The sequence below is a fragment of the Mus pahari genome, chromosome 2 (assembly GCF_900095145.1).
Source record: "Mus pahari chromosome 2, PAHARI_EIJ_v1.1, whole genome shotgun sequence".
NCBI classification, from domain to species: Eukaryota; Metazoa; Chordata; class Mammalia; order Rodentia; family Muridae; genus Mus; species Mus pahari.
Genome location: NC_034591.1, coordinates 74,458,572 through 74,484,301, shown reverse-complemented (window position 1 = coordinate 74,484,301; position 25,730 = coordinate 74,458,572). Strand labels below are relative to the sequence as shown.

The following is a 25,730-nucleotide window of genomic DNA, read 5'->3' as shown; positions in this document are numbered from 1 at the left end:
TAGCAAGTTGCCAAATGGAAGGTAAAATAAATTCTGTTAAACATTTTAAGCAAACTTCCCTCTTTCCTTCCCTCTTTCTATAAGTACAGCCTCTATTATTACTTTGTAATCTATAGAGTAAGCACCCATTGGGCTAGCTCATCAGGAGAATTCTGATTTTTGGATTTGTTTTTGTTGTTGTTTGTTTGTTTGTTTGTTTGTTGTTCTGTACAGCTCTCCCCATGGAAGAACTCTGTGGTTCTGAGAAATTTGGCTACATGTTTTGCCACGTGGCTGCTCTTGAGCTGCCCTGGCCCTTTCTAATTATCTGTCCTGGGTGTCCTAGAAAATGTGAATGAATGTGTATGTTCAGGCAGGGGTCTGGCACTGTGGCCACTGTGAATTGCTCAAACTGTCAGAAAGAAACTGATCCATTTTCTGATATTGATAAGAAGAGTTAACTTAGCCTTGCTATGTTTTAAAGAACCATAGCCCCGAGGAAAATAAAGTCACCCAGAAAATTCTCGTCACTGGACTCTGGATCCTCATGCCCTAGCATCCCTCATGAGAACAACAGAGCACATCCCTCTGCATGATGCTCTAGTGCGGATCCAGCTGGTTGCCAGGAGACAAAGGGCAGCCAGCATTCAGGGAAAAAACAAGTTCCTGAAAGTTAGTACGTGTTCTGTGGAACCTGATGGGGGCCAGGCTTGCTCACAGAGGGGTTCCCAAATATACAAGGAAACCTTATACCTTCAGCACCAGCTAGGGGAAGAGCTTTCTGGTCATGCAACCGCATCCTGTGAGGCACCATCACCAGTTAGCAGACAGTTGCTCCCTTACCTCAATTTTATCATCATGACTGCACACGTGCAGCTACTCAAGTGCTTTCCTAGACTCCTGATACTTTTCTCAATACTTCTGGAAATGACACAACAATCTGGCTCTACCAGTGCATTCAGACACACAGCCCTCTGTGCTGCCAAGCTGAGAGTCTGAAGAAAATTTAGCACAGGATACCTGATAAGGCTTTTAAAAGTAAGCCTGATTTTAAAAAATGTTTAAAAGTTATTACAATTATTAGGCTCATTCACTGATTTTTAGTCCACATTCCCCACCTTTCTCAGACCCAGGAGACCAGTTTCTGTTCTCATAGTGCTTCTGTGAAGATGTCTTGAATCTGCAGAAGCAGCGACTGGCCTCCCAGCATGTGGACACACTTGTAGAGAGTCTCGCCTAGAGCACCGAGAAACTATTCCTTGTTTTTTGTTGTTTTCTGATTTGTAAGATAAACTTCCTGGATGCCAAGGTCAGGCTTTTCAAGGTCAAAAAGGTTTCTCTGGCCTGGTACCAAGATGAGCCTGAAGGAGAGGCACAAGCTGGTGGCTCATGGGGTGCCAGTTATCACAGGGATTGGAACTCCAAGACTCTGCTTAAAACTTGGAAGTGGCTGCAGCGCTTGCCCAGGTGTCTTTAGGGTAGCAATCTGTTGACGGCAGCCTACACTCCAATTTTCTAGTCTTTATGTTGCCTGCTTCATTAGTGATTATCTGCCTGGCTTCTTGAAGCATTTGCTACCTCGGATGAGAACAAGAATCTGAAGCATGGGGAACACCACAGCAGGAAGGAAACCTTTCCCTATTATCCTAGATGTCCTGAAACTTCTGTAGACATCAGGCTTAAGGTTGTATGTACAATAGGTGGAGCATACCTGCATCTCTGATGCTATGCCACACCCTGGTAGCTGGGCAGCTTCAATGCTACACTCCATCTTGTTTGGCTTTCATGCTTTCTCTACCATTTTCCCTCTCCAGGACCCCTCCTTTGATTTTTAATACTGGCTGAAAGCATTTGGAGAAGGTGAAGGAAAGGTCAGCAAATTCCTGCTAGCCACAGCTCCCATTAAAGTGAGAACAAAAGTCTCTGCTCTGTTGACTTCGTTCTCTTCCGTGGTTAAAATTCCAATTCTGCTTCCTTCTAGATATAATCTCTAGCCATCCGCCCTACTGTTAGGTGGACTTGTGCCATCTGAAGCAGCAGATACCGCACTTAACCCTGCACAATGTATTACTGAAGAAGATGCAGTCAGATCTGCAGAAGGCACTAATTAGCACCTTTGTTGGCTTAGAAAGCATTTTTTATTTTGGTTTTCCTAAGCATTTCTGACTGATTCATGGAAGACATTTGGTTCTTTGGAATATCGTCCAATAGACTAATCAAATTACAGTTCTGCAATGCTCTAAAATAATAGCATTCTGTAGCTTTCTGCAAATTTAACTCTTGCCTAACCAGAACACTTTGTAGAGATAATCCACAGTATGTTAGCTTGCTATTGATAATTATTAACCCATGCTCTTACCCCCAACAGACTCTTACATATTGGCTAAAACTTGCATTCAAAATCTTAAAGCTATTTGGAATCATATTCTCATTCCTTATATCCATTTATTTCTTTTCCTCCCATTTCAAACTTGACACCAGTGGAAGCCCTTGCTATTATAAGCCCAAGTCTGTAATAGCTTCTGATCAAGATGTAACAGTCATTCCCATAGCCAGGAACATCTGTTTCCTCATTGTAGTAAGGTCATAGGCCACTCCAGTAGAGATGCTCTCAAAAATTGCCCAGGACTCTCTTCTAAGCAAAGACATGACCTTAAAATCTTATTGATCGCAGACCTCATTTACATTTACCCATTTGAAAGGAGACCATAGATGGTGTTCCTATGCCAAGACCATCCTGAGACTGCATGTGATTCTTCCTCTCTGGAATTTCAGAAATCTATCATCTGAGTACATCTTATTTAAAACAAAAATTTCTGTCTCCCTCACTGCACAAAACATTTCCTCAAAATGATTTCCTTCCATATGTGTTCCTGCATACATTTAACTTCCTTTCATCTCTTTGTCTTGTTCAAACTCATTACTTTCATCACATTGAGTGTTCTTGCTTTGCCTCATTGTTTTCTACATTTTTCATTGATTAGGTCTAGTCTTCTGAGAAAACTTCCTAACCTGATAGAATCATCCTTGTGTTTATTAAGACTCTTTTTTGACTAGTTTTTGGCCACTGGATTTACAGATTATCTGTACTCTGGTTAGGATTTCCATTTTCTCTAACAATTGGAGGCAATATCAGCCAAGGGCTACCCAGTAGTATTCAGGATAGATCTAATTTTTTTTATTATAATTATTAAAGAAAAAGTACATCTCCATGCAGAAGCCAGGAGGAACCTCTCAGAGGATATGGAATTTGAGAAGGCCTCAGAGAATGGCAAGAGACCATCTGAAGAAAACTTCAACTTAGGAGACATTAGATGAACAAAGATTAAGAAGTAGGAGGAGCTGAGACTACAGGGTCTCATCATAAGGCTAGCCTATGCTAGGCTCAAATTGCCATGATCTAGAAAGTAGAATTCTTGAGAGTAATAGTCTCCACATGTCTGTACCTTTCCAGAGCAGGATGTCTTCAGCTTCCACTCATAAATCATTTCATATGGTGTGATGGCTTCAATAAGAATGCCCCCATAGTCTCATATATTTAAATGCTTAGTCAGCAGGGAGTACTGCTTGAAAGGATTAGAAGGATAAGAAGGTGTGGCCTAATTAGAAGTGTGTCTTTTTTTTTTTTTTTTTTGTAGATTGACTAACGTATGATATCAGTTCTTTTTTAAAATTTTTATTAGATATTTTATCTATTTAAATTTCAAATACTATCCCGAAAGCTCCCTATACCCTCCTGCCACCCTGCTCCCCTACCCACCCACTCCCACTTCTTGGCCCTGGCATTCCCCTGTACTCCTGTACTGGGGCATATAAAGTTTGTGTCACTGGGGGGAGCAAGCTTTGAGATTTCAAAAGCCCTTGTAAGGTTCTCTCTCTCTCTCTCTCTCTCTCTCTCTCTCTCTCTCTCTCTCTCTCTCTCCAGATCAGAATATAGAACTCTCAGCTTACTTCTCCAGCATGTTGCCTACCTGTCTGCTACCATGTTCGCACCGTAATGATAATGGACTAACCTCTGAAACTCTATGCAAGCCCCAATTAAATGTTCTCTTTTATAAGAATTGTCTTGGTCATGATGTCTCTTCACAGCAATAGAACAATTACTAAGACACCTCGGTACATCAAATAGGTACATAGCCAAACATTCACCCATAATACATCATAAGGAAGTTTATTTTAAAACATTTTTCCATATACACAATGTAATTTTATCATTTTAAAAGTGAAATATGCCAGGTGGTATCTGATCTTTACATTATAACGACTACATACTTTCACCACCAGGTAGCAGTGTCATTCAATCTGTCCTCAGGAGTTGACAAGGCATTTGCAACAAACTTGTTTCAGTATGGAATCTGAGTCAAAGAGTAAGTTGGTGTGGGAAAATAGACGTGTTCCTTGACATTATGTCCTCAAAGAGGCTTTGAATGTGGGGTTATGGGTAGATCCTTGGTGCTCCACCGAGCCCATATGGTCAAACTGGCAGTAAGAGGCCAATAAGAGAACACTGTCTGGACTTGACAGTTTTTAGTTTTTAAATCACTTATAAGTCACTATCTACTGTTAGACAGTGCTCTGGGGTGACTTAAAGGGGGGCCAGAGAGATTTTCACTGCAATGCCTTAATATTTGATATTAAATGTAGCTGAAGGTGAAAGAGCATTGTTCATAATGCTTATGTTAGTTGGCAAATAAGTGGGAAGGGCAGCTTCAAGTCTTCTGCAATTATTAAAATTAACATGGAAACAAGGGACAAGGGAAAGTATCCAGTATACTAAAAAGGAGAAGTTTCTGTCTGTGTTAAGCCACTGTCTCTGGAGAAAGTAGGAAGATAATGTGATATCACCTTATACCCTCTCCAGATTTTCTGAGTTTTAACCTTACTATTTCTTAGCAGTAACACCTTTTCTTCCCTCACTTCAATTTATTCCCAGTGTGGCTCTGGAATTCCAAAAGCTCTGTTCATCTTTTGTGCACATATAATCTCCCGGAAGGCTGTGAGTCCAGCTTCCTGCCTGCTCATAACTATCTATGACCAAAAGTCATGGCACTTGACATTCAAATTCTTTGACCGCAACAGAAGAATGGGGACCAGCCATGTTCCCACATGGGTTACTGAGTTCAAAATATGACCATTGACAAAGGCCTTGTGGGACAAAAGCTCAGTTAGCTTACAGAAACTATTGTTAAAAGCCTTGCAGAAGACTAACGAGCTGCCAAGTAAAAGCTGTGCCCCCTGACCTCAGAGTCACACAGAGACCCTGCTTCCCTCCTGGCCATGCCTTTATAGTTCACTAACTTGGCTCTGATGAAGCCAGGCCATGAGTTGTACCTTTCAGTAAGTGCAGTGTTTAATACAGTGTAACCAAAGGAAGGAAGAATGCTGGCCTCCCAGCACGACATGAACAAGAGTCAAATACAGGTCTGTGTGATAATTATGCCTATGTTTCTGTCTCTTCCTTGAGCATGAATTGATATGAATAGAGAGGCTATCATATTCAATTTATTGGAAACATGTTCTGAAATTTTGACATCACAGAGGTCTTATGTTAAAAATAAAGTGATTTAATTGAAATGTGGTTAATTTGCCTTCTAAAACCTCCTGCTTCTATCCATAGATTAATGCTTTCCTTATCTGCCATCAGAGAAGTGTCTCATTATAGTCTACAGCAGTTAAAGCAGTGTGGAGAGTAAGGATGGCTGAGTGCTGAACTCAAAATGGGTCATAATGTTCTCTCTCTCTCTCTCTCTCTCTCTCTCTCTCTCTCTCTCTCTCTCTCTCTCTGAGTCAAGGTCTTATTTAGGAAGAATAATAGGAGAATGGAAGAGCCAGAGTATGTGAAAGTATGTAGTAAAAATGGAATAATATGGCCTTGGACTCAATGAACTCACTGCAGGTACAGAAACTTGCACAAGAGTGGACGTGTCCCATGCCAGCAAGATTCTGCTGAAGGGACCCTGATATTGCGGCCTCTTGTGAGGCTATGCCAGTGCCTGGCAAACACAGAAGTGGATGCTCACAGTCAGATATTGGATGGAACACAAGGCCCCCACTGGAGGAGCTTGAGAAAGTACCCAAGGAGCTGAAGGGGNNTGCAACCCTNTAGGTGGAANAACAATATGAACTAACCANTACCCCNTGAGCTNGTGTCTCTANNTGCATATGTAGCAGAAGATGGCCTANTNNGCCATCATTGGGAAGAGAGGCCCCTTGGTCTTGCAAACTTTATATGACCCAGCACAGGGGAAGGCCAGGGCCAAGAAGTGGGTGTGGGTGGGTAGGGGAGCAGGGGTGGGGGGAGGGTGTATGGAACTTTCAGGATAGCATTTGAAATGTGAATGAAGAAAATATCTAATAAAAAAAAAAGAAAAATAAAAAGAGTGGACGTGTCCGTACTTGATCATGGAATAGGAAAGGTTTCATGAGGCCCATCTCTCCCTGAGTGATTATTGACAGCTAATGGTGGGTATGGAAGGGAATCACTTTCCTTAGTCATGTACCTACTGATTGGTTGGATATAATCCAAGAAATAACTTTTCACCCATGCTTACATGAGTAACCCTACTTAAACTCAATAGAACATAAAAATAGGAAGAGCTTCTTGGGAAGAAGGGGAAGATGGTGAAAGGAGAGACTGAAGATGACAGGAGGTAATGAGTAATGAATAAAATTCATTATGAACATGATGATACTCTAAAAGAATAAGAAATTAAATTTAAAATGTAGAGCAACTGAATGTAGGAGGGAATTTCAATGAAATTTTCAGTTTAAACTTTTAAAAAGTTAAAAGTTTGAAAAAGCAAAATGCCCCAATTTTAATCGACTGACAAACAATGGTCAATCTTAATTTAAGAAGGTGTAAAGGATATAAAATAACTAACAACAGCAAGGTGAGTTACAATAAGGCTAATAACTGTCTCTGTAATCATTACGTTCCTAGTTTATGTCATATTTAGACAGATTCTTTAGGCATTTAATCAATTCTAGAACATTATTTTTAACACATATGATCAAGGTGTCTTGGAGTTGATGCCAATTCTCATTTTCTCTCACAAGATTTCATCTTACCCATCTGAGAGGTATTTATAAAACAAGCACATTTTATAATGGAAGAATCTCAGATCTCATGAAATCTGGTATTTTCATTTAATAAAGATGGAATCCATGAGATCTGTACTCATTATTTTAATAATGTTGTTATCAAACCCCAGGGAGGCACTATGATACACTTTCTGTCTCAGAAATATTTGTGCTCTTTGTTTTAGGATTTAGTCATTTGTTCATCTCTAGAATAAATATATCATTAGAGAAAAGATAGAAATGTTATGCTTGATACAAAAAAGAAGAAGAAGAAGAAGAAGAAAGAGAAAATAGGGTTGGAAATAAACTATAATATATTATGAATAACTAAACAATTTTGTTTACATAATTACATCCTTATAAATGTCTACATAGGCCCAGAAAGTTTCCTGCTATAGTATGAGTGTTTGATGGTAGGAAGAATGCTGGTTTCAGCCCATCATCCATTGCTGGGGACATGGATGCACTTTCTGAGTTCTAGTCTTATAAAATCAAGAGAGAAGATGGACATATTTCCAAGAGCCTCTTCTTAGTCTCCCTGGAGGAAGTCTATTAGCATGGGTCTCTTTCACACATACATCTACTCAGCTCCACAAAGCACAGCTTCGATGGGTTGTCTTGCCTTACCAGAATGGTTGATGGTTTGCTGGAAGTTTTCATTTACAGAGACACTATAAAAGAAGTAAAGCACTGTGAGCCCAACAATGTATGTAAAGGGATTATTACCAAGTTGCTTTTGTAATTAAACTGCTGAACAACAACAACAAAAAATTCAGGCAGTTGAATCCAAATAATATTCCACCTTTGCACTTGCACACTGACATATAGCTTTTGAAGTAATGTGGCAATCCTCAAGTACTCGGTTAATATGAAAACCCATACTTCTCCCACCATGCTAACCCATGGCCGGGAGCCCATCCCACGGAGATGCTAACCAACATTATTTTCATGGAGCTTTGCAAGAGAACTGTATAAAGCACACAGACATGCAAAAATAAGATAAAATAAAACACCACTTACAAGAATCCAGAGTCCAGCCACTGCTGGATACTTTCCTGTTTGGAATTTTCTACAAAGCAAAAGAAAGCACCAGATCTGTGAGTCAAAGCACAGCCATCTACAGTGACCCACTCTATCATCTGCCACACTCAGCAGCTCTTTCCTACACAGTTAGTCACATGTTCATGTAAGCAGATTCATTTCCCCCCCGGAGGCACAACCTCCTGTTTTCCATAATCAGCCTCTTTCAAGAATGGATGTAAACTTGCCAAGCGACTATAACTTAAGGAAAAGAGGAGCAAAGCATAGAGGACTCGAAGGATGAATCAATGGAGGTGAGAGGTGCTGGAGTGGATGGAAAGTTGTGGAGCGGGAGTACAATGAATAGAACAGGGGATGAGACTTTTGTTTCTCTCTTGTTGGCCCTAAATCACCACGGAACCTCTCCTTATTAAATCCCAACATTTACCTAAGGCAGCTAGCCAGCAATGTTTATTTGCAAGGAGTTCTCTGCCAGGTTAGAAACCAGATTTGCATTCATTCCAGGGACAAATTGCCATAGAGTCCCAGGATTTCCAAAGGCAACCTGTGCTAAAAAGGCTCCAGCCTTTTAAGGTGGCTCTTTAGCACTGGCTCAAAGATTAGAAAATGGAAAAAGAAAGGAGATGAGCAGAACCAGTACTGAGAGACATTTGCTCTAGTTTCTGTTAGCTACCACATCGTACCCTGGGCTCAGTCTGACTTTATCCATAAAATACTTGAATAATTCTCACGTAGACTATTGGGTAAAGCAAACCAGCTAGTTAACCTGGGAGATGCTGAGTGGTCTTCATTTGTGGTGCCATGCATACATAGAATGGGAACGTTTTCCTCTTTATTACTTTTTCATGTTAGTCAAATGATCACCAGTGCCTCATGCAAGATGCCCAAGAAATTTAAATAAAATGGTGTTCTAAAACAAGGTTCATTGGGAGCTGGGGAGATGGCATGTGGTTCAAGTGTTTATTATTATGCTAACATAAGGAACTGCATTTGGTTCCCCAGTACCCATGAAAGAGCAGGGCATAGTTAACTAGAAGGACCCAGATCCCTTGATCTCACAGGCAGCCAGTCTAGCTCAAGTGCACTGCTCCCGGTTCTGTGAGATTACTTCTTTCTCTCATACACATGTATACAAAGAAGAGGAAGAAGAAAAAGAAAATGAAAGAGAAGAAGAGGAAGAGGAGGCAGAGGAAGAGAGGTTGGGGAGGAGGAGGACCAGAAGGTTGGTGAGGGGATGGGGAGGAAGAAAAGGAAGAGACAGAAGAGAAGGAAGAGGAGAAGGAGGAGAAGAAGGTGGCGGAGGGAGGAGAAGAAGGTGGCGGAGGGAGGAGAAGCTCTTTGGACTTGGGCCTGAATGTATCTTCGGAGTCTTGGGATTTTAGAATGAGGGTATTGAAATGCAAAGGAAGCAGTGTTTATCACTTAGGTGGTCTATTTGTGCTGAAGTTATGTATGTCTATTTTATAGAATTGCCTGAAATCATGCCAGGAACACTTGTTTCTTTAATACCAAGTCCTTAGAAGTCACTTGTTTCCAAGGAAAAGCCTGACATCCCGCATTGCCTACAGCAGAGCACTTCTTAGATCCCTAGAAGGACCCTTACCTTGCACATATGTAGTGACCACTGGGTTTTCTTCCTCAGAGTCAGGAAGCAGATGCCCATCCAGAGGTACCCATGCCCTCTTGGTATGTCTTAGGATATCCTTCTTGCTCTTCTCCAGGCCTGCTCTGGGGGTGTCAGCTCCTTGTAATTCCGCCATTATCATGAGGGTGATTCCACAAGCTTACTGAAACTACACAGGCAGACAAATCAGGCACAATGAGTTTTGGCTCAATGTCAGGAAGGATTCTTAGAAGCAACTGAGCCATCTAAAGTCACTGTCTCACTGAGACAGGCTCCCCTACTCAAGCAGAATCCCTGTTGATTTTGGCAGAAGAGTTTCCTTACTATGGTCAGACAGACCAAGGGAGTAACTTGGCATTGCCAGACACCAGGCCACATCCACAGGGATGGATTCTGTTTTCTGAGACGTGGATAGAGAACATAATCCTTACTTTTGCGGATATGAACTTTGAGCACATAATAGGTGTTTAAAAAAATGTAAAAATTAAGATACCAAAGTTCAGGTTCAAAAGCACTCTTTGTGCTTACATTAGTGTCATACAATATTTCGGTCAGTGTTAGTTCAGTCTTTAAATTCATGGACATGGCTGAAGAGCCAGCCAGGCTTTAGCAATGTTCCTAGCATCCTGGTATTGATGCGCAATCACAAGTCACGTGACACATAAGCTGTCATTTGCATCTCGTGTCTGAGAAAGGCAAACCGTTCTGACTGGCTACAAATATCTGATTCTCTCTTAAGTTCAGGCAGGCACCCCAGATGAAATGGTCAGGAACACGGCCCTTACATGCTTGATACATTAAAATAGTGCCATTCATGTAAATTTAGAACTGATACTAACGATAACTATTAATTTTACATTCTAAATGCAAAAACCAAGAAGTTTCAAACAGTTAAATGTAAGGCCCAGAAGGCAGACATTTTATTCCAGAATGTTAACTTTTGAGTCTCCTCTTTGGCAAATTTTTAAAAAATGACAGTAAGTCAAGGCACAAGTAATAGAGATCAGGTTATGTTTCATACTCGATGGGGTTGTATACTAGAAGTCATAACACTAGAAAATCAACGCCTGGGATCTGCATTAAAAGTGTAGTTATTTAATTTTGCACAGGTTTTCTTGATTCTTTCAGATTTAAGGAAAAGGTTGTCTTGTGAGTGTGAGTAAAAGTCAGAAGATAGCTTTGACAAGGCAAAAATTCACAAGAAGTAAAATTCCCAAACTCTGCTCAAGGATATCCTGAGATGTGACACTCATTAGAGAATCAGAAAACTTTAACAACAGAATAGCATGTCACAGAACAACAAGGTTCTTCAGATTATGTGAGCCTTTCCTTGGTCTCAGCTGGAGAGTGTGCTAAGAAGGGCAGGAGTTACCAAGCAGCTGACTATGTTCTGAGCCGGAATGTCACATGCCAATCAAGTCACTGCTTTTTGCAAATCACTGGGAGAATTGTTTCATTTTTAGATAGAAATATTATTTTAGTTTTAGGTCCCAAGCTTCCACTCAGTAAATACTACTTCAGCCTCCAGCATTACTTAACCACTGAAGACTGGTTCTCTAACAGATTGGTTGCACTTACTACAGATTATAAAAATGTATGCTCCAAAAGTGGAAATTTTGCCAGAGGCAGGGGTCAGGGACAGTTGGTAAATGAAGTCTCTTGTTCACTTTGCCTTAGCGGGCACCTTGGCATTCGTAAACAGGTCTGCTTTTGGAGACAAATCTCTGCTGCTTGAATGGCCACTTTTGACATCTATTCACTGGACCCTCAATGTACCTCTTTAGAAGAGGACATAAACTAATTGAATGAATGATAGCCTTAAATTGTCCCAGGGCAGCTAGGGAGAAGTTGTGCTGCTTGAGCCCTGCTGTCTCCTCTAGGGAACACCTTTGTTCCCAGGACCATTTGAAACCCAATGTTGGTCAGTTTCTCTTGACCCTAGGAGAAAGCTTACATCCAGATTATGTGGTCACCAAAACCTGAAACATATGGTCCTTTCTTTCCCATATCCTTCTATTTTGGTAGCCATGTGTACATAAAAAGACCCACTAATATGGATGGTTGTTTATATCATGTTTAATTTTAAAGATGCAAAGCTATATGTACCAAATCTTCACTTTGTACAATAAGCTAATGTGTTGAAAAAGAAAACACAAAACATTACCAAATTCTTAGAATGGTAAAAACAATCCAAAGGAGAAAACAGTTGGTTCCACACAACACCAGGATTCTGTTTTGAGTTTTCTTTAGTTTGAGCAACATCAACCCAACTGTCCCTAAGTCTTAATTCCATAGCAGAGTCGGGAAATGTAAAATTCCAATGCAGTGACTATCATTACAGCTCCAAGAGTGTGGTATGGCACATCAGGCTCCAGTGTAGCACATGGACCCGGCCAAAGGGTCATGGGAAAGGAAACTCCAGGTGGTTTGGGCAGCACTTTTGTTGGCTGTTTTGGTTTTTGTTTAGTTTTTCTTTTGCATTTATTTCTTTGTTTTTCAAGTGGGCAAATGTATGGAGAAGCTATAGAATTCAGAGGTCTGCTCTCTCTTTCCACCACCTGAGGTCTGACGATTGAATGCTGGTCATCAGGTTTGGTAGCTGGTTGTCTTTACCCACTGAGCCACCCACTTCAGCCAACCACATCCTTGGTTCTTATGTGACTAAAATAGCTAATCTGGCAGATCAGATGGCATGACTCTTCTCAGCTCTGTTGCATTCTGAACTTTGAAGGAATTCTCAAACTTATTTTATACTGCATTCCATCACTCTTGGAATAGTTGTAAAATAGCTAGTTCATATGAAAGAATTAATGGGAAGTCTATTCAAAACAACTACTGATTGTATTTTTCATCTCCTCCTCTTTTATGTTTTTCTTTTTCTCTTTCATCATTACCCTGTCAAGAACTGCCAAGAGAAAAAAAGAAATCACCAATTGTTCTAGTCTTGGTGCTGTGCTGCCTAATTTTAGGTCAATTTGATACAAGCTAGAGGCATTTGTGAAGTGGAAACGTCAACTGAGAAAAACTCACCATCAAATTGACCTATGGAAAAGCCTGTGAGACATTATTACTTTTTAAATTAATGATTGATGTGTGAGGGCCCAGCCCATTTTGGATGGTGCTGTCCCTGGGCTGGTGGTCCTATAAGAATGCAGACTGAGCAAGCCATGATGAACAAGCCAATAAGCATCACTCCTCTACATCCATGGCTTCTACATCGACCCTTGTCTCCAGGTTCCTGCTGTATTTAAGCTCCTGCTCTGCTTTCCTAACATGGTGGACCATGGTGTGGAAGTTGAAGCAAAATAAACCCTTTCCTCTCCAAGCTGCTTCTGGTTATGTTGTTTTATTACAGCAATGGAAACCCTAACTAAGACAATTTCCATTACTGTGGTAAAATATCAAGTTAGGGGAAAAGAGCCTTTATTTTATTTTACATTTTGAGGATCTAGTCCATCACTGAGGGGAAGTTTATATGAGAACTTGATCCATAGTCAAGATCAGGGAGAAACAAATGCATAGATGCTGCCTTCTTACAACAAGGTTTCTCCTGTTCTTTAGAGATCAGGGCCTCCTGCCCAGGGAAATTAATACCCAGGATGAGATGGTTCATTTTATAGAATTAAAAATAGAGAGATTTACTTTGAATGAACAGAACATGCTCACAGACCAGCCTGATAAAGACAAATACTCAATACTCAATTGAGGCTCTTTTCCTAGGTGTTATATGTTGTTTAAAGTTGACATTTAAGACTAACCACTATACTAACCAATACAAGAGTTTTTCTGGTAGCAAACATATTTAAGACTCTTAATTTGTATATAACCCATGTTGTCTTGAAATAATTCAGTAGGAGAGCAGAAACCTCTAGAAATGTGAGAATACAGTATTTCTCCAACTGTGGAAATGTAGAGTCTCTGAGGCATGCTAGAGGCTTTTAGCAGGGTCTTGAGATTTCTTCCACGTGTACTTGATTACAAGCTGCAGTTTCTAGCATTGGTCACCCCTTTTGAATGTTCCCTGTGATCAAGAAGGTAACCTCATAAAGGAAAAACAACCCTGGCATAGCCCACAGGGATCCAGTCAGGTCCACAGAGATCTCTTCAACCACATCCATGGGTCTCATCTCACCCTTGTTATCAGAGCTGTTCTGCAGTCCTTCATAAGGTCTATAATGCCATCCACTCTTGCCTGTTTCTCCTCTACCCTTTTCATCCACTGACTCCCCCAGTGGTAACTCTTAGGAAGTGGTTCCTTTCAGCTACCCAGTATGCTGGTAGGACCTGCCTATTTCCAACTCTGGCATTGCTCACAGATGTCTATAAAAAAGTTCTAGGCTCATATTTTCTAAATGATTATTATTAAAACCTTCAAGATTATTCACTTCACTACCAAAACTAAGACTTTCACCCTGAGAAGTTGATACATCAAGAGAAGTAGAGAATGGGTATCACCTCACTGTGTCTTTGGGTCACATTCCTGTGAGTGACTGATTATCTGGCCTGATCTTCTACCCTTTTTCTATTCTCTTCATCCCCAGAATTCTATCCACTGTCCCCTGCATTCCTACCTCACCACTGAATACCCCTATATCTCCAGGATCTAACTGAAACACGGGTGTGATTTCCCTTGTGCTTTTCCTCTCAAGCCAGGAACTTCTGTCCCGTCTACCCTATAATTTGAACTATGTATTTGGGAATGGTACACATTTCCTTTGTGCTCATCTTGCTGTTTTGAGTTCTTGCATTCTCTGCATATGGCATCAGACCATAGAGGCATGAATATCCACTGCATTAACCCTCATATACTGCCAATAATTGAACAGCTTTCCTGTCATCTTTTTCTGAAACAATTCCCAGTGTAGATCATCTAGAGACCCTCTAACACTTGGCCCCTCAGTCCATTATGTTTTTACGTTGTTTCCACTCAATTCCTATGTTCATACTTTATTCATCATTGGAAAATGGCCTCACAAATCCCAATTCAAGCATCTGCTATTACTTCCTATTTTTTTAAAAAAGATTTATTTATTTATTTATTTATTTATTTATTTATTTATTTATTACTTATTTATACGAGTAAGTTGCTGTCTTCAGACACACCAGAAGAGGGCATCACATCCCATTGCAGATGATTGTGAGCCACCATGTGGTTACTGGTAATTGAACTCAGGAACTCTGGAAGAGCAGTCAGTGCTCTTAACCTCTAAGCCATCTTTCTGGCCCCTGCTATTACTTCTATTCTATTCTATTCTATTCTATTCTATTCTATTCTATTCTATTCTATTCAGAATTTCTTTGGACACCATCTTTGTCCTTTTGGGGTCATTAGTCCTTCTCTGGATCATTCTATCCATATTAAAGCACACTATAATAATAATAATAATCTTGCAATTATCCTCCCCCTGCCCTCTCGAATCCTCAAACCTTGCCTTGTTATTATAGACCAGTGGTGGTGGCTCCCAAACTTAAAATTCCAAATTTTGCCTATCCTCTGAACTTCTCATTTACTTGACATTTCCACATGAATATCTGTAGACAAACTTAGTATGTTCCACACCGAATTCTTCATTGTTTCCTTGGTTCCTTTCTTAACCCCAAAAGTATCTTCCCCTCTTTTAGCATTCTGCATCTTAACAAATTGCATCTGCTTTAGCATACCTGCTCCACCAAGAACCTACAAGCCCCCCCTGATCCCTGAATTCCTTCCATCTCTCAAATTTAATCCTAAAATGGAGGATTACCATATAGCTCTATACATCCATTTCCACTGCTATCAACCTGACAGAAACAGAACTTGCAGTCTCTCTCTTGGGTCTAGTAGATGACCCCTGTCTACACACAATCCACACCTTCCCTATGTAACTGAATGAATCATTAGTGCTCCAATCTCTATGCTTACCATTTTAGAATTTCTAGAAACTATAGTTATCACTTCCTCTTAATAGAAACAACTTTTAACTGGATTTTTAAAAATTACACTTCCAGAATTTCTTCCTACTTAGTGTTATAGCATTCTTTCTCAAGTTTGTTTCTATTTTCCTAGATTCTAAGTTTTGGGTGTTCCATACTTCAGGCTTTGCTGTCCATTTCTCTCTTCTGTCTACAACCTCTCCCTATGTAAATATGTCTGTATTTGTTTCACTATAACGCATAACTCACTCTAAATTGCTATTTTAAGGTATTGGTTTTCTTTGGTAAGTCTGTTTCTTTCTATCCTTCAATTTAGTCCCTGTTTTTCTTAACTACCTTAATCACCCTGAGAGTTTATTCAGGACAGATGTCTTCCTAATCTCACCATATTGGCATAAGTAAGGTACTGAATGTGTACTTACTGAATGGGTGTACATGTAAATGAACACCAGAAACAACTGAGCAATGCCAAGGCAAAGCTGATCGAAATAGAAAAGGTTAAAAAAGAGGCTGCTACTAAACATTTGTCAGGAATGGTTCACAGCATCAAGGAGTAATGCATGGTAGATATGAATTAGAAAAATAGTATGATTATGCATACATGTGGATATATACAAACAATATTCATATCATAGTCAGTACTACCTAAAATAGGGTTTAAAACTATCTGAATACTTCCTTTTCACTTCTCCTCTTAGCCTCTCAACAGTTGATAAGCAAATGAAAGATTTAATCCATCCCCAGGGAAACAAAGAGCTTGTAGTTTCCAGTTTAGTTAATCAACAAATAGCTGTCAATTGGCTGTATGACACTAGACATGTAGTTTCAAGTTTTCTTGGAATGTAATTTCTATTCACATAATAGGAAGGAATTGGATGAGATGAGATAATTTTGCAATTTCATTATTCTATTTTCATCTTCCCCACAGATTATTTAATATGTGACTAATGGTACTCACACTTAAAATATTTTAAAATTATATTCAACAAAACTACATGAAGAGGAAAAATAAGCCATTGTTCCTACTACTCATAAATCTGGAAGATGCAAAAGCTCAAACAACAAAGTCAAGCCAGGAATGCCCTTCTGCTCTTCATTCCTATCCAAGTATCGAAGTCCCACAAACACTAGTAAAGATTTCCAAGTGATTCAGGAAAGTAGAGGCAGATCCTTGGGAAGAGTGTGTTCCATCAACACTCTGCTGGGAGGAACAGGCCGTCTGTGATGGCTTGTTCTGTGGGTGTCTTCCTCCCACCATGAATATGTGAAGGTGCCTCACTCTTGCCATTTAGGAGCAAGCTGGATTTCAAGACAAGACATTTGTGCCCCAGCTGGAACCTAATGTCAGACTTTCTGAACTTGGAGTTAAAATCTTTTGCTAGGGAAAATAAGCTCAAGATTATTAGCTGAAAGACCACATACACCACTTCCGGGAGACCTGCAACAGCTTCAGGATGGAGGATGTCAGACCTACTGGCATCTCCACTGCTACCACTGTGCTAGTCACTTCGAAACTTTCAAGCTTAAAAAAAAAAAATTCCTCAGTGACTTCCTTGACTTTTCCCTTGGTCCATTCCACATTGACTTTGCCTCATTCTGCCAAGGAGGGGAAAAAAGAAAAAGCGAAAGACCATCAGGGGTGCTCACATAGTTCATCTCCTATTCCTCTATGACTGCAATCTAAGTTTCTTCGAGTGTATAAATCTCTGAAAGTGGAGAACTCAGGTTCAGCAATGAGTTCTGTCTAATCATGTTGGCTACAGGTCCTGCTACAAGCAGTCACCTTCTCTTTCCTGGACCCTGTTTTATTTTACTAAAATAGAACGTATTTTTTGAGCTCCTTTCTACTTCAATGTCTTCACAAAAAACGTGTGCAATCCCTTACTATAACACTCACCACACTCAAGTGAAATGGTTCACTTCATGACTGCCTCCCCCATTATGTAAATGCATTAATTGAAGGCAAAATCCATGAAATTCTTTTTGGATCCATGGTACTTAGACCAGGATACAAGTGATTATAGATGATTAGCAATAGCTGCTTAATTAATGAAACAGTGATTGTGCCTGACCTTGGATTCTATGTCCTTAGTAAGATCAAATTATGACTTATTCAACTTTATAACATTTATCATGTCAAAGACAGCATCACATACCAAAAGTCATTCATAAAATATATTGTAAAAGTTACCCATTATAAATAAATGAGTACAGTAATGATTTACCAATTTAATTTGATTAAATACTTGGGCATCTACTGTGTACAAGAAAAGTTTTAAGAAGCTCAGAGTTGACTATGAGAAATTATACCAATTAACTATAGTGAGAGAGATGTAGGAGGATGTGCATCCTAACAGAAGCACAGAACCATTTCTCAAATACTATAAGAGTATCTGTTCATTTATAAAGACATTGGGATTCTTAGAAAAGAGACAACAGGAAAGGTCTATGGCAGGGGGACACTTGAAAGAGCTAAACTGAAGGGTTACTTATGCACAATAATCACCAGTTAAGATGGCATCTTATTTTTAAAACTCAAGAGCATATGTTTGTCACAAATATATTGATTCTGGTCCTTGAAGGTGTAGAGACAAATAGGAAAAAAATTCAGGACACAGGCACTGGGATACTTAACAACAGAATGCATGTACTTTAAAAAGTGGCTTTGTGATGAATATATGCTCTTGAGTGTTAAAAACACCAGGTGCTCTCTTGACTGATGATTACCCTTCGGTTTAGCACATGTCTCTCCCATGTATCTCTCCTCTTGCTTTTAGAATATGCTCATCAACTAGGAATTCCCAACCTAACACATAATCTTAAATAAATAAATAAATAAATAAATAAATAAATAAATAAATAAGCATGCAAATAGCATCATACTTGGTGAGAAACTTCTAGCTGCCTCCCTAAGATCCTCAAATCATTTTCTAGTGCTATGCTGGAAGCAAAATAGGAGATTAGAACAAAACAAAGTTCAGCAACAGTTACTACCACGGGCTGGTCTTGAAGGAGAAAAAGGGAAATGTAGCCTTGTCAACAAAGGGCACAAAAACAATAAGAGCACACATGCAAAACAATGAATATGGACATAGTTTTCACCATGCAGAAAAAAAATTGAAGTCAACATGAACCACAAGTTTGTCACATACTTCCTGAATCTAAATATATGGCTTTCTAGGCAGAAAACTATGAATTCAGGAAAATATACAATAATCATTAAGGCTAAAGGCAGGGAAAACAATGAATAGGGAAAACACAGAGGATGTTTTAGGGTAGTGAAAAATGATCCTGTGTAATACAATAATGCTTTATAAATGGCATTATACATTGCTCAATCCCATAGAATGGACACAGAGCATGAGCAATAATGTAAACTGTGGGCCTTGAGTGATGACAGTTTCTCAATGTGGTTTCTTAATTTCAACAAGACATTGACATTTTGAGGGATGTTGACAATGAAGAAAGCTATAGATAGAGGGAAGGGGATGTATATGAACTTTTCTTTCTAGATTTTGTTGTGAAACTAAATCTACTTTTAAAAATAAAGTACATATATTATGTATATCATATGTAATAAAATAATCCATATACAGTAACTAGTCAAGTAGTTTAAGATTATGAGTTGAATACATCTCAAGTTTAAAATAATATATTGTTATACAAGTAGAATTGTATCATATTTTAATCCATGGTACACGATTATGATGGCACAAATAAAAAAAGGCTCTGACAGAAAAACTACCAAAAGGAAGGATGGAAGGAAGGAATGAAGGAAGTGAAGGAAGGAGGGAAGGATGGAAGGAAGGAAGGAAGGAAGGAAGGAAGGAAGGAAGGAAGGAAGGAAGGAAGGGAAGGGAAGGGAGGGGAGGGGAGGGGAGTGGAGGGACTAGAAATGGTTAGTAGTTAGAAAAGATTAAGGTCTAAGCATTCACCTGTGTCTAAATCCATTTTCTACCCTCACCAATTGTAGAGGCAACCTCTAAGATGATTCTTTACTCTCTATCATCACTTTAACAATATCTTTCCATTTTCACTTTGATCATAACCACTGAATCTCAAGGAACCAAGAGATGGAAGGAGATCTTATTTCTGCTAAATGATTGTAAGAGACTGTAAGGTATCACCATGTTTTCCTTTAATGATTACATTCAGGAAACAAAACATGTCCTAAAGAAAATACACACATGCAGAAATAGGTTGCTGGTGAACTGTTGAAGAGATGCTTGAAGGAAGACAGGCAAGTTTGAATAAACTTCAGATGCTTTTCAACTTTGGAATTCTATCCTAAAAGTACCCATCACTCATTTCCTAGAAGGAATCTTAAGTACAAGCCTGCTTCTTACCTGTTTATAACTAGGCTTTACTACCTCAATTACAGAAACTCATTAATAGTAAAGGAATGGGGTTGAAACAGTAATTTCTTATTATACCCATTCCCAAGATTGAAATCTTGTGCATTGCCCTGCAATTTCCATAAGTGGCCACCAGAATTGTCTGCCACCCACTAACATACCTCCCCATCCCAGCATTCCTGATCATCTGTGCTTTAATCATTCATCTCTAATGGGAAACTCAAAGCAGCTTTCCTTTAATGTTCTCAACCATGAATGGCAAAATAACAGAGAAAGGAGTGTAAATAGGTGTACTGGCTAGTTTTGTGTCAACTTGACACAGCTGGAGTTATCACAGAGAAAGGGGCGTTAGTTGGGGGAAATGCCCCATGAGATACAGCTGTGGGGCATTTTCTCAATTAGTGATCAAGGGGGAGAGGCCCCTTGTGGGTAGGACCATCTCTGGGCTGGTAGTCTTGGATTCTATAAGAGAGCANGCTGAGCAAGCNAGGGGAAGCAAGCCAGTAAAGAACATCCCTCCATGGCTTCTGCATCAGCTCCTGCTTCCTGACCTGCTTGAGTTCCAGTCTTGCATCCTTTGGTGATCAACAGCAGTATGGAAAAGTAAGCCGAATACACCCTTTCCTCCCCAACTTGCTTCTTGGTCATGATGTTGTGCAGGACTAGAAACCCTGACTAAGACAATAGGAAACTAAGGATTGATAGATGTCTCAGAAAGAGAAGCAAAAAGTGCTAACAACACTTTTGCCAATGAGTGGCTCTGTGTGCAGTTACAGAAAAGATACAGTTATTAGACAAAGTTATCTGAAATAAGGGGCCCCAGCAGGTAGCATGAGATGTGACTCTGAGACATTTAAGATGTAGAGCAAGCAGGTTATCCTGGCAAACAGTGGATGAAGAGTTGGTTTATAAGCAACAGATGTTTACTTCATGCCATCCTTCAATACACAAGGAAAGCCTTTACGTTTTATCTTTAATAATATGCTTCTGTTTCTAGACTTTAAACTCATTATTCAATCCTAGTTTAAGCATTTTGTTCCTACTTTGCTAATTTTGCAAAATGTCATAAAATAGTGTTGATTTGTGTGAAATTATTTTTTCACCATAACATACCACTACTTAATGTGGTTAGTGTAGTTGCATTCATTGATTTTCTGAATGTTGGAGGCCTTAAACACAATCAACTAGATCCTGATGTAGTGTCAATTTATAGATCCACTAAACTGATTTTTCTCATATTTTATTTTTTATTGGTTATTTAATTTATTTACATTTCAAATGTTGTCCCCCTTCCAGGTCTCCCCTCCATACACCCCCATTCTATCCCTCTCCACTTTGCCTCTATGAGGGTGCCCTCCCACCCACTCACTTCTCTAGCATCCCCCTATCCTGGGGCATCAAAACTCCATAGGACCAAGGGCCTCCCCTCCCATTGATACCAGATAAGGCAGTCCTCTGCTATATAGCTAGCTGGAGCCATGAACCCATCCATGTATATTTTTTGGATGCTGGTTTAGTCCCTGGGAGCTCTGAGGGGTCTGGTTGGTTGATATTGTTGTTCTTCCTATGAGGTTGCAATCCCCTTTGGCTTCTTCAGTCCTTCCCCTAACTCTTCCATTGGGGTCCCTGGGCTCAGTCCAATGGTTGGCTGTGAGTGTCTGCATCTATCATAGTCAGGTGCTAGCAGAGCCTCTCAGGGAAAAGCTATATCAGGTTCCTGTCATTTGCTCATATTTTAATTGGGTTTTTAATTTTCTTATTAGCAAAAGCAATCAGCCAGGATTTTTTCTTTCTTATAAAATAATTGCTAAATATCAATCGCAAGATGGATTAGCTGCATAAAATGTTTGGGAAAGGTCTTTCTTTTTTTCTCTAGATGGGATAGAAGTATGGACTAATTCCTTAAATGTTTATATTTACCAATGAGGTCATCTTTTTCCATGGAAGGCTTATAAATCCAAGTTGTTTATTTTTACTTATTTATTTCTGAGACAATATCCCCCTACTTAGTCCAATCTGGCTTCAAGTTCTCAGTTCTTCTGCCTCTACCTCTGGAATGGTGGCTGTCTTAGTCAGGGTTTCTATTCCTGCACAAACATCATGACCAAGAAGCAAGTTGGGGAGGAAAGGGTTTATTCAGCTTATATTTCCATACTGCTGTTNATCACCAAAGGATGCAGGACTGGAACTCAAGCAGGTCAGAAAGCAAGAGCTGATGCAGAAGCCATGATGCTGGCTTGCTTCCCCTGGCTTGCTCAGCTTGCTCTCTTATAGAACCCAAGACTACCAGTCCAGAGATGGCACCACCCACAAGGGGCATCTCCCCCTTGATCACTAATTGAGAAAATGCCCCACAGCTGTATCTCATGGAGGCATTTCCCCAACTAAAGCCCCTTTCTCTGAGATAACTCCAGCTGTGTCAAGTTGACACAAAACTAACCAGTACAGTGGGATTACAGGGATGAACCACCATGCTTGTCTAGATTCCATTTGTTATTACAATATAGTTCAGGTTTCTACCAGAGAATCAGTTTTCATAAGTGAGTTTTTCTAAGACTTCCCTTTGTTTTATGTAACCTCTCAACTGTATGGCAAAAGTTGTTCATATTATCATACCAATTTCATATTGTGCAGATAACTGGTGATACTCAATGAATTTGAGAGTAATCCCTGACTTCGCTGTGGATAGGAATGGACAGAGTATGTTTAGAAATAAAGTACTTAAAATGTTAAGGTTAGCTATTGGAAAAATGAAGATATAGTGGTTTCTTTCAGCCAATGGAAAATAAATGATGAAACATCAGAAGTTAAAAACAATCAGTGAACAGCGGAGTCAGGAAAGACCCAGTTAAATAGACAGAAAATACAAACTGAGGTCATGCAGACCTTATGTGTCTGTGAAAGCCGTACAAATTACATAGGAAATGATAGACAAACTCTGATGCAATGTTGTTAAAATACAGCTGGTGGCACTTAGAGGAGAAAGATTTATGAAACAAAACAAACAGAGGAGGAAGGTTAAAATGAAGAAAGATATACCCCCAGAGAAATACTTTTAAAACACAGCTATATCAATATTAATTTAAAACAATATTGAACTCCAGGTAAAAGGTATTAACTTGACAGATACACACATCACCTTGTAAGATACAATTATGTGTTGCATAGCAACAGGAAAGCAGCCTTAGGAAGCTTCATTAGGTGGCTTTTGTCTAGGTATAAACAACATAGAGTGTGCACATACAAACTATAACAGCCGTGACATCAGCACTACTTCGTTTTGCAGGACACTATCATACATTCTTCCTATCAGGCCAATATGTCATTGTGCATCACATGAACAGTCAGTATTCATATTCCAGAATCATAGATTATGGGTGTTAGTATCTAGTATATAACTTCTGTAAACATAAAATAAAACTGAAGAGGTGATTGAAGCAGAAATTGGGACTGCTAATCATATAAAAAACTATTAATACAACATTCTCAGAACTGACAGCTGAACTAGGAAAATAGACAAATATAAATACTATATTTAGTGGACATACTTAATTGGTGGAAAATATAGCTTAACACCTTGCTATCAAAGTATTACACTGGAACATAAGGTCCCCATTTGAGGCTCTTAGTCTTATAAATAAAGAAAATTAAAAACTCAGGTTTTGGTTTTTGTTTTGTTTTTTAAAAAAGATAACACCGTTGCTTACCTCGCAAGGACAAAGAACTGAGTTTGATCCCAAAAAACTGCAGTAAAAAACTCTGACCCATAATTGTTTCTGTCTGAAAGAACTCCAGGGACAAAAATGGAGAGGAGCCTCAGGAAAAGGAGGTCCAGTGATAGGCCCAAATTGGGATCCAGCTCAAGGGGAGGCCCCCAAGGCCTGACACTATTACTGAGGCTATGATGTGCTCACAAAAAATGGGCCTATCATGATTGCCCTCCGAAAGACCCAACAAGCAACTAAAAGAGTCAGATGCAGATATTTGCACCCAACCAATGGACAGAAGCTGCTGACCCTGTGGTTGAACTAGGGAAAAGCTGGAAGATGATGTGGAGGAGGGCAACCCTGTAGGAGGACCAGCAGTCTCAATTAACCCAGATCCCCAAGATCTCTCAAACACTGGACCACCAACCAGGCAGCATACACCAGCTGATATGAGACCCCCCAACACATACATAGTAGAGGACTGCAGGATTTGGACTCAGTCAGAGAAAATGCACCTAACCCTCAAGAGACTGGAGGCCCTAAGGAGTAGAGAGTTCTGATGGGGTGGGGGTGGGTGGGAGGGATAGGGACATTCTTGTGGATAAGGGGAAGGGGGGGGAGGTATGGGATGTGGAACAGTCAGAGGGTGAACTGGAAGAGGGATAAAACCTGGACTGTAAAAACAAGATTAAATTTAAATATGGGGGAAAAAAAACTAGGTGAGGTGGTCTAGGAAATTATATTCCCAGTCCTGGAGAGATAAAAGACAGACAGGTCTCTGTGACTGACTAGCTTACCAGCCTCGTCCTTCTCTTGAATTCTGGAGAGATTCTGTGTCAAGAAGAAAAAGGCCTGAACCTGAGGAACAGCAGCTGAGGTTGCCCTGTGGCACCCCCCCCCCCACACACACACACATGTCCACCTACCAGCACACATCTGTGTCCACCTACCAGCACAGGCATGTGTACTCAAACACACATGAACCATGAATGAGCACATCATTTTCATACACATGCACACATAAAGAGTAAAACTTAAAATGGATTCCAAAGGAAACTCAGGGACAATTTCATATTAAGGGAAAAGTCCAATCCCCACAGGGCAGAGAAGAAAATCTCAGCAGTTTCTGGAAGGAGACAGAAAAGGGAAGGGAGAGGAGGCCATGATTTTGAGTTAAGAGTCAAGAAAGCCAGTCAGTCTAGCAGTAACTTACTTTGGGACAAGAAAATACTCACTCGGGAGAAAATAGCTATTTAAATTATTTAAACCCCTACTTCACACAGTTAGCAGGATTAAATCCCATCTGTTTTTTTGTTTCTTTGTTTTTGTTTTTTTTTTAGATAGTTTCTTTGTTTACATTTCAAATGTTATCCCCTTTCCTGGTTTCGCCTCCAAAAACTTCCTATTCCCTTCCCCCTTCCCCTGCTCACCAACCCACCCACTTCTGCTTCTTGGTCCTGGCATTCCCCTACACTGGGGCATTGAGCCTTCACAAGACCAAGGGCCTCTCCTCCCATTGATGATGGACAAGGCCATCCTCTGCTACATATGTGGCTGGAGCCATGGGGCCCTCCATGTATACTCTTTGGTTGGTGGTTTAGTCCCAGGGAGCTCTGGGGTACTGCTTGTTTCATATTGTTGCTCCTCCTATGAAGCTGTAAACCCCTTGAGTTCATTCTCTAGCTCCATCATTGGGGACCCCTGTGCTTAGTCCATTGGTTGGTTAAGAGCATCCATTTCTGTATTTGTCAGGCACTGGCAGAGCCTCTCAGGAGACAGCTATATCAGGCTCCTGTCAGTAAACACTTGTTGGCATACACAATTGTGTCTAGGTTTAGTGACTGTATATGGGATGGATCCCAGGTAGGTCAGTCTCGGAATGGCCTTAAATTCCATCTGAAATCATAAGGTAAAAGGGCAACAAGGAGACAGATGAACAAAGCTATGAGAAACATAGGAAAGTATTGTTAGAACTTAGAGTAGAAAAGCCCTGATTAATCAAGATAAAAATGAAGAAAAAAAAACTATTTA

The 25,730-nt window shown here is 39.9% G+C and overlaps 1 protein-coding gene across 1 annotated transcript in view; it reads right to left on the bottom strand.

The window, feature by feature from the left end:
* The window catches only part of Itprid1 (ITPR interacting domain containing 1), a 134,457-nt gene that overhangs the window by 92,318 nt on the left and 16,409 nt on the right, over positions 1-25,730 (bottom strand). The window contains exons 2-4 of the mRNA XM_021191565.1: positions 9,704-9,893; positions 8,080-8,128; positions 7,687-7,730 (exon numbers count right to left, since the gene is read on the bottom strand). Of these exons, the coding sequence (XP_021047224.1) occupies positions 7,687-7,730; positions 8,080-8,128; positions 9,704-9,866 (256 nt within the window). The 5' untranslated portion in view covers positions 9,867-9,893. The remainder of the gene's footprint in view (positions 1-7,686; positions 7,731-8,079; positions 8,129-9,703; positions 9,894-25,730) is intronic.